The 12,826-nt window shown below is 41.4% G+C and overlaps 1 protein-coding gene across 1 annotated transcript in view; it reads left to right on the plus strand.

The window, feature by feature from the left end:
- The first annotated feature begins 5,957 nt into the window (after positions 1 to 5,957).
- The window catches only part of fam83c (family with sequence similarity 83 member C), a 39,453-nt gene continuing 32,584 nt past the window's right edge, over positions 5,958 to 12,826 (plus strand). The window contains exons 1-2 of the mRNA XM_028811876.2: positions 5,958 to 6,734; positions 8,297 to 8,464. Of these exons, the coding sequence (XP_028667709.1) occupies positions 6,213 to 6,734; positions 8,297 to 8,464 (690 nt within the window). The 5' untranslated portion in view covers positions 5,958 to 6,212. The remainder of the gene's footprint in view (positions 6,735 to 8,296; positions 8,465 to 12,826) is intronic.

Below are 12,826 nucleotides of genomic sequence, written 5' to 3' on the forward strand. Positions count from 1 at the left end.
TTTTCCTTAAAAGTTTTTAAGAATCGGCGTTCTAAGCTTACAGATGGCTTAACGTCTATTACAGAGCTGATTGTGTGGCGATTGGGTATTTGGAGAAAGAAAAGTAAAGACAGGATTTGGAGGTTAGTATGTTTGAAAGAGACAGTACTGCTGCAATAAATTATTTCTTCGAAAGTTGCGCATGGCGCAGGAAGTATCTTGCGTGAGACATGAACAATCACTGCACCACCGTGTTCCCATGTTTAATAACATGCTTTAACTCCTATCATCATGAAAATGATATCACATATACATCTCAGTATTTTAATTATTCAGAGAGCTGTAATATTACGAATGTAATGGATTCTGTGTCCTGTCGGATGAAGAAAAAGCCCGGAAGCACGTAGTGATTCACACATAGAGCACATAGAAGATCAAATACAAAACAAAGCATTTAACGTGCTACTTTAGTTACGATGGGATTTGAGAAACTAAACATTAAATGATTTTAAGATGAAGTTTATGATATTCTACTTTAATGACAAAATAAACTACGTAATTAAAATGGAAATTTCGAGCTTAAAGTTGACATTTCGTGCTTTTTTCCCACTGGGTGCCTATTTTTTTTCTCTGTACCCTAATAAGCTTTTATATGACACTCAGATGATGGGCTACGACTCTCCTTTTCTCGACGACTTTGATATGTGACAACTTCTTTTTTATTTCGGGCACTGTGCAACTTTGTGAATGTGAGCTTTCGAGTTTCTCCAACACTATGTCACTCGATTAACTGCCTCCACTTGGTATTCGCTGAAATCCTTCTATTTTCCCTCGTGCTTTTGCTGTTGTCTTTTCACAGAAGACTGATCTTAAGTACTATTTATATTGAATTGCATATTCAAAGAGGCCTAATTCTGGGAGGAGTTGGGGCGGGACAGCAGGTGTGTTCACGTGCATTACTTTTCACGCTGACCGGGATTTATGGAGCAGAAGAATGTGGAAGATGGTGAACGCACAGATTTATGCATCTGGATTTTTTTGTGCGTAAGCACATTTCCGCTTTGTGCTTACGCCATGTTATAGTGCAAATTCTACGCACGGTGTTATGCATGAGGCCCCAGGACTGTAAAGACTTAGATCTTCATCCTTTTGCAACAATATCAGGAGCACCACACACCCCATACCAGTGACCTCATGATTAATTATTATCATTCATCACTATACAAGGTAAATACTGCCCCTACTGTATATCACATTGCAGAAATGTTTTTATATTTGCATATTAAGATGGAAGTTAAGGTTTGAAGTTAGTTTGCTTAGGGTTTAGTGTGAACACTAAATGGTAACAGCTGGATGTCCAATGCTACCTACAGTATATCTGACCTTGCTGTACCCCGCCCCCCCCCCCCCCCCCACCCCATTCTGCAGCAAGGACCCTCTGTTGTAGTAGTTTCTCATGGATAGATACTGTAGATATGAAAGACACTACATGACAGATAGACAGTGTAATGTGGCTGGGAAAGCAGTCTAGCACAGGCAGGTAAAAGTTGGGGCACCAGCTGGGTCACCCTATTTAATTACAAAAAATAGAAAATAACAAATCTGTGCTGCAGCAAAAACTAAAGCAAAAATGGCTCTTAACAGCCTTGTTCATTTTAGAATTAGAGTTGGCTTGAGAGTTGGAGCTCTGTCCTCCTCTCAAGAAGATTAAACAATGACACCATGTTCCTTATATCTTTGGTGCCAAAAGGGGTGGAGTCTACTTTGAGCCTTGTGGGCAGAACTCGGTGGCATCCTTAAGTAGCCTTTCGATGCTAAGGGGGAAAAGTGAGGATACTGTTAGTGTCAGCATATTCTCTTTTCCCGGGGTGGATCTACTTACTTCACCTGAGCCAGGAAGGTGGTCCCCCAGCACACATGCATGATAAAAGATAGATTATTATCTATATCTATTATTATCTATATCGATATCTATCTATTATTATCCAGTACCTTACTAAATTCTTCAGATTTTCTTCAGATTAGTTTTCACTAGATGGACACAGAATCAGAGGCAATTTCTTAATCCACGGGCTTTGAATTCCCCTCTTACACTTTGGTTGCTGCCCACGCTTTCACAAGCCCTACATCTTGACACTTGGGTTTGTACCCATGAAGGTTTCTTCCGGGGTCTTGTGTTTCTGAAAGTGTTATATTAATTGATTCCATGTGGGTGTGCCCTGCACTGGACTGGCATCCTGTCGGAAATCATTCCCTGGTTATGGTTCTGGCCTTACAGGGGGTTAAGTCATCTCACAAAGTCTATGGATGGATTTTTAATAGTAAGATACTTTGGCCCATCTCCTCAAAGTATGAGATTTGTGGAAAGCAGAACTAAACATTATATTTGGCACAGGCAATGCAATGCCACTCTTACGTGGCACACAAATACTGTACATGGCAGATCTCATTTCTGAATATGGACTTAAATGATGGTGCAAATGTGCACCAATCAAATACCATTCAAGCGCGTGCAGAAGGAACTCAGAGTCCAGCTCAGGGCAGCGAAGGAGCAGTACAGGAGAAAGCTGGAGCAGAAGTTGCAGAATAACAGCATGAAGGAAGTGTGGGATGGGATGAAGATCATCACTGGCTGCATCTCGAAGCGGGGTGCCACCATCGAGAGAGACGTGGAGAGAGCAAACCAGATAAACAACTTCTTTAACAGGTTTGACCCTAACCCACTCTCACCTCGGAGTGCTGCACCCTCCACCCATCCTTCTGCTGATACCAGCATAGGAGAGACATCCCTACCCACAATTACAACAGCGCAGGTGAGCAGAGAGCTGAGGAGACTTCGTGCCAGCAAAGCCGCAGGTCCAGATGGAGTATCGCCACAACTGCTGAAGGCCTGTGCGTTGGAGCTGGGGAGTCCTTTACAGCGCATCTTCAACCTGAGCCTGGAACAGGGGAGAGTCCAGAGGCTTTGGAAAACATCTTGTATCACCCCAGTCCCAGAGGTATCATGTCCTAGTGAGCTGAATGACTTCAGGCCTGTCACCCTGATGTCACATGTGATGAAGACCATGGAGCGGCTGCTGCTTCACCACCTGAGGCCACAGGTACGCCACACCCTCGACCCGAGAAGGTGGGAGTGGAAGATGCCATCATATATATGCTACACCGATCACTCTCCCACTTGGACAGAGGCGGTGGTGCTGTAAGAATTATGTTTCTAGACTTCTCTAGCGCCTTCAACACCATCCAACCTCTGCTCCTTAGGGACAAGCTGACAGAGATGGGAGTAGATTCATACCTAGTGGCATGGATCGTGGACTATCTTACAAACAGACCTCAGTATGTGCGTCTTGGGAACTGCAGGTCTGACACTGTGGTCAGCAACACAGGAGCGCCACAAGGGACTGAACTTTCTCCGGTCCTGTTCAGCCTATATACATCGGACTTCCAATACAACTCGGAGTCCTGCCACGTGCAAAAGTTCGCTGACAACACTGCTATCGTGGGCTGCATCAGGAGTGGGCAGGAGGAGGAGTATAGGAACTTATTCTAGGACTTTGTTAAATGGTGCGACTCAAACCACCTACACCTGAACACCAGCAAAACCAAGGAGCTGGTGGTGGATTTTAGGAGGACCAGGCCCCTCATGGACCCCGTGATCGTCAGAGGTGACTGTGTGCAGAGGGTACAGACCTATAAATACTTGGGAGTGCAGCTGGATGATAAATTGGACTAGACTGCCAATACTGATTCTCTGTGCAAGACAGGACAGAGCTGGCTGTACTTCCTTAGAAGACTGGCGTCCTTCAACATCTGCAATAAGATGCTGCAGATATTCTATCAGACAGTTGTGGTGAGCGCCCTCTTCTACGCTGTGGTGTGCTGGGGAGACAGCATTAAGAAGAAGGACGCCTCACGCCTGGACAAACTGGTGAGGAAAGCAGGCTCTATTGTTGGCATGGAGCTAGACAGTTTGACATCCGTGGCAGAGCGACGGGCGCTCAGCAGGCTCCTGTCAATTATGGAGAATCCACTGCATCCACTAAACAGGATCATCTCCAGACAGAGGAGCAGCTTCAGCGACAGACTGCTGTCACTGTCCTGCTCCACTGACAGACTGAGAGATCGTTCCTCCCCCAAACTATATGACTCTTCAATTACACCTGGGTGGGGGGGGTAAACGTTAACATTATTCAAAGTTATTGTCTGTTTTTACCTGCATTTTTATTACTCTTTAATTTAATATTGTTTTTTGTATCAGTATGCTGCTGCTGGAGTATGTGAATTTCCCCTTGGGATTAATAAAGTATCTATCTATCTATCTATCTATCTATCTATCTATCTATCTATCTATCTATCTATCTATCTATCTATCTATCTATCTATCTATCTATCTATCTATCTATCTATCTATCTATCTATCTAGCTAGCTAGCTAGCTAGCTAGCTAGCTAGCTAGCTATCTAGCTAGCTATCTAGCTAGCTAGCTGTGTGTATATAGAAACCAGAAGGACACATTCTAAGACATACTTATAGAGGAAGAGTAGATCATTGAAGCTATAATCTGAATTAAATCAATTTTCTTGTATTCCAGAAGAAATTAAAAATGTCTAAAAATGTTGTACACACTTACTCAGCATGCACCTATAAAATATTTTTTTTTCTTTCATTTAAATGCATAAGAGGATCTGGAAGATTTAATTGTCATCAAAACATTGTGTGTGTGTGTGTGTGTGTGTGTGTGTGTGTGTGTGTGTGTGTGCTGATCAATGGCAAAAAAGATACAGAAACATACCGTATGATCATGTATAACAATATGCAGAGATTCAGAGAGGCTGAATTGTTTCATAGTTAAGATTATATCTGAATAAATAATAAAATTAACACAAATAAATTATTAACTCACCGCCCCAGAGTTAGTAGGCTCAGCTAAGGAATGAACAATCATCAGATGGAAAGGTTCATTTATCAGATTCCACTATAGAATGCCCAGAATGGGGTGGGCAGCCAGTTGGCTGAGGTCTTCAAGGCTGCTAGTGGGTCTGACTTTGTCTTTAACTGCTCAAAGGTTTAATTTCTCCAGGGCTGTTGCTGACTGGAGTTTTTGTGTTCCTCTTCTCTGTTGTTGACTGTCCATAGCTCAACAATTAATTAATGGACTGATATTATTGGTTAATCAGGTTCTACTATGTTTTCTGTGTGTTTTAACAAAAGTGTGTCTTTGTGTGTACTAATTCTGTAAAATGTATACTTCCATTTTACCTGGGAACTTGTCAAAAGGTACTCTGTGAAGAGCACTATACAAAAATAAACTGAATTGAATTGAATGAATGCTTTAGAGCTTGGTGACACAGCCATTAGCTCTTCTGCATTACAGACTTGACCACTGCCTATGTTGAGTTTATGTGTTCCCTCTGTGGCCATTTGGGTGACATCCTACAGCAGCAGTGTTAACTGATAACTCTTAAATGACCCACATGAGTTTTTCCTTGGTGCTCTTGCCAAGAGTGGTATATACTTAGCCCTCAGTGCTTCCATAAAGGAAAATGCAAATTCAGAAAGTGAAAGGACAAAGAAGGGTTCTTATAGGACATAGCTGATATTTATTTATGTATTTTAAAAAGTAAAACAATACAGTGGTGAAAAGGAACAATCTACCTGACAGCTGTTCCTCATTTTTTAAATAAATTTGTCACTTTGGGGCTGACAAGACTCCTGATGGTTTGCCAGCTTCCTGAATGCCAGTTTGGTTTCATAAGAAGCCTATCAGGAAGCTCAGGTGAGGTTAAGCAGCCATTGCCGGAGGGACGATACCTTCTGCTGTTTAGTCAGAACGTATCAGGTAATCTGATATGCAAATCAAGACACTTACGCACTGGCTGGGTGTGGCTTGACTGGGGCAACAGCAGGCAAGCATTTTGGAGGCAGGACTCGATCCGTGATTTAGGGGAGGAGTAATATAACAGGTAAGGCGCTGGAAGGGGTGGGCGGAGTAAACGGCAAGGTGAGCAGTAAATAGCGGGTGACCGGACAGGTCTCTGCGGAAAAAGGAAAAAACAACAAATGCAGACGCAGTGTAGCTAATAATAACGAGGGCGTGAAATGTGGAAGTAGGGGCAATACAGCACAACACTGACAGAGACCCGTGCTGTGGTGGGCTCGTTCTAAATAACCCGAGAGGCCCTCCAAAACATAAAAAAAACGTGTACGTCGCTTGCTTTTCGTTCCAAAAAAGCTATGTTCAGCTCAGAAGCTCTTCGGCCCGGGACGGCGATATCGGGGCGGAAAGCCCTGGGAAAGTTGGCCGCTCGGCTGGAGGAGGTTAAGAACCCTTGGAAACAGAGCTCCACCTTGGAACTGAGCCACAACGAATGTGCTCGCCTGGCCACCGATGCCCTGCTCGAGTCTGGGGAGGAGGAATACCAAAGAGTTTTGGCGGAGGAGCGGGAGCTCCCATTCCTGTCCCCTCTGGAAATCGAATACATCACTCGGCATGGCAACAAGAAAAACGGCCCGAGTCTAAGCCCGGCGTCCGGCGCTGACAGGGATGGCCCAATGGAAGGGGATGCACTGTCGGAGCTCACCTCGGGCACTTATTTCCCAATGATGTCTGATGAAGAACCTCCGCTACTGGAGCTCGGCTGGCCAAATATGCAAGTGTCACGGGGGGCAATGTCGGAGACACGCATCTACTTCCAGAGAGACAAGTCCCAGAACCTGAAGGACATAATTCGCTCACTCATCAACAAGGCTAAGCAGGCAAGGGTCGGGGGCGATGGGGGGTTTAGTGCGGTCGCTCGCTTTACTTAACTCGGTACTCTGCGATGGCAGCGCAGGCGGTTTCCACAACAAAACGAGGAAGAGCGGCGCAGGCGTGAGGATGGGCGCTGCTCTACCAACCTTTTTGGCATTGGAGTGGAGAATGGGAAAGAGGTGGGCGCTTTCACAAGCACGCCAAAGTGGCATCCACTCGGCAGGGTGGTTACAATTAATTCGATGAAATGGTTTCCCGTTGCAAATTAAGAAAAGGGGCAATCCTTGTTCAGACTGCCAGAAAGGCTTAACTTGGTTAATGTAAACTTTTTATGCACTAAAAAATCAACAATATAGTGCATTTTTATATAGAACGGACAAGACTACAGAGCATCGTACATCAGAATGCAGAAATGGACTCTACGCTTAAACGCAGAAAGAATACGTTGCAATTTGTATATTGAATGTCTTTCAGAGCCAGGATATTTTAGCGTATATTTTTAAACATAAATTTAGCTTTCATCTACCATGACTTATCTCCCAGTCAATGTAATTTTTTTATACTTTTAAAATGGAAACACCCAATATTTTGTATCTACATCAAGTGCTCCTATCTGCAGCCTTTGTGCAGTTTGCATTATTTTCCTTTTGTCTCAGGTTTCATACCACAGTGAAATGATAGGTAGTCTGAACAATTAAGTGGTTACATTTTAATTTGCGCCCCCCGTCCCCCCCGAGGAATTAACCGCCTTCAATGCTGGCATCCAGTGTGCTGGGCTGTGTCTGTCATTTGTATGCTTTTTTTGAACCAACGAATAGGCTGTTGCTTTGTAATTATATACAGTAAGACTGTTTGCAGTGTTGAAAAGCTTTATATAAAGTGATTTACTTAATTAAAAATTCTGTCATGTAAATGTGAGCGGGAAGGCGAACACAAGGAGTGTGCTCTATAAAATAAACATCAAGAGATTGGCAGCCATGTTTCTAAGAGTAATCTCTTCTAACATGCCTGAAGGATGGGGGTGACTGTTGGCATTCCTTGCATTTATTTTATAGAGCCATTTGATGGTTAATTGGCTATAATCCATTAAAAAGGAATAAAATCTATGCTCTTTGTGTGATTTCTATGTAGATGATCCAGAAGCACCATGGTGATTATTCTAAGCTGCTTGCAGCTGTCACTCATTTGGCCTTGGGTCACAATGCTTATGCTTCATAAACTGGACAGAAAGCTCACATTTCAAATGTCTGACCTCACCCTCAGGGCTGCCACAAAGTGTACAGAGTTTGCTGTGTCACGTACGCATCCTAAAACCCCCTAGCAAACCTTTGATGGATAACTGAAATGTGCAAATGTCACTGACATGTCACTGTTTGTAACTCCTCACATTCTGCTATGCTCCTGCTTATCCAGGTTTGCTACATTAAATGGGTTGACCTTCTTTCTGTGACAAACAGTTGTTAAACAAAAAAAAAAAAATCTCCCAAAAGTGAGTGCTATTGCAAATATTAAATATACATTGTAAATTATGTTGCTGCCACTCACCTCTCAATTTTGGTATCCTCAGGTGATTGCATTGTTAATGGACCTCTTTACAGACGTGGATCTGTTTTGTGACCTTTTGGAAGCAGCAAACAAACGCAGAGTTGCTGTCTATATCCTCCTGGATGAGAAAAACATGCCTTACTTTTTGGAAATGTGCAACAATCTCAACATTCGTCACAGCGACTTACAAGTAAGTGTGTCTAAAATGTTTCACTAGTGTTCACTGTTTCAGAGAAAAGGTTCATGGTGATTAGTGATTCTGCTGATCCTGGTTTGGCTGCCATTGTCCAGACAGTTACTTTAAATAATTTGAAGGGACCACCTGCTTGAGGAAAAGAGAGAAGCTGCCTTTAGAAACTTGTGTGGAGTCAACAAACTTTCAGATGTTTAATGCTATTATATAGGGAGAGTGCAGTTTTATGTTCCATAGCAAAAGAGTGTAATGGCAGCAGTAAAAGTCCAGAAAAGTGTTTAGACATATTGAACTGGAAAATGACAATTCTTTTTAGTCCAAGGAGTTGCAACAAAATTGTTCCAAAGTCTGGAAATAGTTTTCTAGGGTGAATGCCATCTGTCACTTTAAAATTAGTTCTTCAACAAGAACACAGGGTCACAGATGGATGCATATCAAAAGTGCATTTTGTTTCACAGTGTCTTCATAGAGAAGTAGCAAATTCAGACAATGAGTTTCTAAGTTGTCCAGCTGAAAACAATATTGTTATTTTGACAATATCTGGGAATGATTGCGTTGGGTGAAATTGCTTGTTCTCTTTTAAAGTGGTTTAATGTAAGTGCTGCCACAGGTCATAACCCACAACTAGCCTAGATCAGGTATCCGCTTTCAAAGTCTGCTGTTTTTTTAAATAATTCAATTGGTAAACTCCTAAAGACACAAATAGATATGCAATTGATGAACATTTTATTTTCCCAACTTAAGCGTTTTTGATGGACATATTGGCTACAGAAAACTGAGACATAAATTGGAGAGTATGACCATCTTTAAATACACCCTTGAAGTGCTATGCAGGCTTCCAGAGCACAGCAAATCTGCATTATGTGTGCTTTCTAGATTATTGATTGGCATTATAACCACATGGAATGCAGAAGTGTGTGCCTGAGAGGTACAAGTGAAATACTCTGTAGGTTTATGTTCCTGGAAACTGCATACTTCTTGATTTCTTTATAAGTTGGATTTTGGCATATGAATATACGTAGCTGTGCTACCCATGTAAGATTGATTGAAATCGAAGTAATCAAATTAGACCTCAGTGTTAACGTTTGCAGTCCACCATGCAATGGATATGTCTCTGTTGTAAGTCGCCTTGGACAAAGGCAACAGCCAAATATGTAAATGTACACTGTTATATGCCATTTGGTATGAGATTTGTAAAAGCAGTGTTAATGTTTGTGATACGCCATCTGCTGGAATGACAAATGCAGTATATTTTCTTACTAAAAATGTTTGTGATGCATCAGCTTTTGCAATGACAGAGATATAAGAACCGGATGGACACACAGACATTTATCCTTTTATTAAGGTGGATATTGCATCATGAATTTTTACTTGACATGAGATATGAATAGTTAGAAGTCCTAAAGTGAGTAAATTCTACATAAACGAAAAATACTGGGAGTGTAATGTGGAAAGAAGGAGATGGAAAAGATAAAACTGTGGAAAAGAGCTATATTCCTACTAAAGAGCCACAGAGGAAGTGCTTTGTCTCATTACCTCAGAAAGCAGGCAACTATGGGAAAAGATTCCTTTTCATCTGGCAGCCTGAATGAAGAAACCACTAGACAGTTAGCCAGTTAGTTAAGCTTGAAAACTCTCTGTGCACCTTCGCTGGTTATTTCAGAAAGCCAGCCATTCTTATCATAAGAATGGTCGGCTGTAGTCAAGTGTTCACACGGGTGAAAGTTTGTTACTTTGTAGCCCATGCTTGCCATTGATGGAGTGTGTCATTTAGTTGGATATCTTGATTCTGCTTTTGTTCTGCATTATAAGAATATACTACCAATGTACATGTTTTGCAGTGTTCATATGCTATGAGAATTTCCCATGTTACAGTGTTTGACATCACATCTTACTTCTGTGTTCTCTCCATTTGCATTTTATGTTAGACTCTTTAGAGAAGTGCGAGGTTATCATTGTGCTATTTAAATTGCACAAAAAGTAACTGCAGATCAGCAGCTGCATCTTTGTGAAAACAAACCAGATAAAACTAGGTAATGCTTCGGTCCAAATGCAACGCAATGACAAAATGGCATTTCTTGGAGATCTGTTTTATGTCTCAAAATGAGGTGACAGGTCAGTGTTCTGTCACAGGTAGCAAATCTGTTTATCTACAGTATGTTCTCTGTGACGTGTCCTGCTGGGAGCAATCACTTGGCAGGCTGTTCCTTTGAAATGTCCCTTCAGCAGGCTCATTTCTAATATTTCCCATTGCATATAAATGCAGCAATACTTTCTAGAGAAAATGTTCTGTAGAAAAGGGTGGATTAGTACCCCAAAGTTCCAGACTTTTTTCGGCTGATTGAGAATTCTGAGGCACCCACAAGTCAGTGCAGCATAAGAATGTAAGTGAAGGGGGAAGCATTTGTTGAGTTTGGCGTATGCTCGCTCAACTCTTGCCACATCTGTACCTTTGCTGTGCGATTGCTTATTTTAACATTAGTTACATATGGAATTGTAAAGAATGCCTGTTTTTGCGGGGATGAGAGAAAGAGAGAGATTTATGTAATTTTTTTCCAATCTTCCTCAACTTGATCATTATGTAACCAAAGCTCCAGGTGTTTTAAGACATCTAAGTTGATTTATGCTGACCTTTTTACAAATGTTACCTGATTTCTTAAACTCTTCTGAAATTATGTAAGTCAGATTATCTTGCTTAGTTGTTGCTAAGCACAGTGAAGCATGCTGCTATTTAAAATCTTGAATACAGAAAGATAAAGTTAAATAAAAGCACATCAGCCTATTGATTAATTGCTTAAAACAAAAACAACATATATAATCACATTTTCATACAAATGGTGAAGAATAAAAAGCTTATAAAAAAAAAAAAAATAAGATCAGGTATCTATTAACAGGAAGGACAAAAAAAAAACCAATCTGCAGGAGTTCCGAGGCCATGAGACTGCCAGCCCCCACGGGGCATTGTACAAAAACATAAATGATATAAGTCAATCCACATGGTTTTCAGGCTTCACATGAAAGAATTAGATGATGATGGTCATGTGGACATCTGGCCTTCAATCCATCAATGTAGTGACATCACGGTGCTTTGATCGGGTGGTGTTGGTGCAGATCCCCACCACGGAAAACCAGAAAAACAACAGTAGAGAAAGTACGGATTAGTATGGATTGTGGAACCTTGATGAAAACGATAATTCAATCCATACTGTATATAGTTTATCAGAGCTACACTAAAATGAAGCTATGAGAAACCCATGTTAAACTAGTGGGTTTTTAGCAGTTTTTTTAATGTGCTCCACCGTATTAGCTTGGCAAATTCCTATCGGTAAGCTATTCCAGATTTTAGGTGCATAACAGCAGAAGGCCGCCTCATCACTTCTTTTAAGTTTGACTCTTGGAATTCTAAGCAGACACTCATTTTGAAGATCTAAAGTTACAATTTGGAGTGTAAGGTGAAAGGCATTCCAAAATATAGGATGGAGCGAGATTATTTAAGGTTTTGTAATCCATAAGCAGTGTTTTTAAAGTCAATTTAAAATAACACAGGTAACCAGTGTAATGACATCAAAACTGGAGAGAGATGCTGTGATTTTCTTTTCCTAGTTAAGATTCTGGCAGCTTGAACAGTTAATGCATGAACACTAAGTCACCAAAGAGGATTTAATGCCTTCTCTCTCCACATTATAAGAATAAAGATTAAGTAAAAAAATAAATAAATAATAAAGGACTCCTAGGCCTTTTAACTTTCAGTGCATCACTATTAAAATTCAAAAATCTCTGCCAATGATGCTTCAATTTCATATACTTACTGTATGTACATGCATAATTTGGCATTGTAGGAATTCATGCAGCAACATTTGCTGGCAGGCAGTCCAATTACAAACTGCATAAGGTTTGACAACGCTAAACGTCAAAGCAGCAATACAAGGCAAACCTTTAAAAGTTTGATAGCGATAATTCTTAGATGGAACGGAAACAAATGTACTGTAATCAGCCCTGCCATGTGCACTTCAGAACAGGTAATCCACCTGAGCCAAGTATGTGGTCTGAATGTGGACCCCAATGCCCCAGTGCCATGGCGGGCACACTGTGCTGTAAAAATTGGCACCATCATTTAGATAAGATGTAAAACTGACTTTCTGTGATCATAAAAGATCTCTAGGCATTTTTGGTCAAGAGTAGGGTGTTTTTTAATGTCCTGGCTAATTGCATCCCCCGGCGTTGTCCATTGTCGCCTTCTGATTATCTCTTGCCCCTTATTGGCTAACTATCTATCTCAACCCTTCACCCTCTGATAGCTATTGTGCGGTGAGTATACTGGTGCAAAAATGGCTGCTGTGACATCATCCAGATGGATGC

Source organism: Erpetoichthys calabaricus, chromosome 10 (genome assembly GCF_900747795.2).
Source record: "Erpetoichthys calabaricus chromosome 10, fErpCal1.3, whole genome shotgun sequence".
Classification (NCBI taxonomy): Eukaryota; Metazoa; Chordata; class Cladistia; order Polypteriformes; family Polypteridae; genus Erpetoichthys; species Erpetoichthys calabaricus.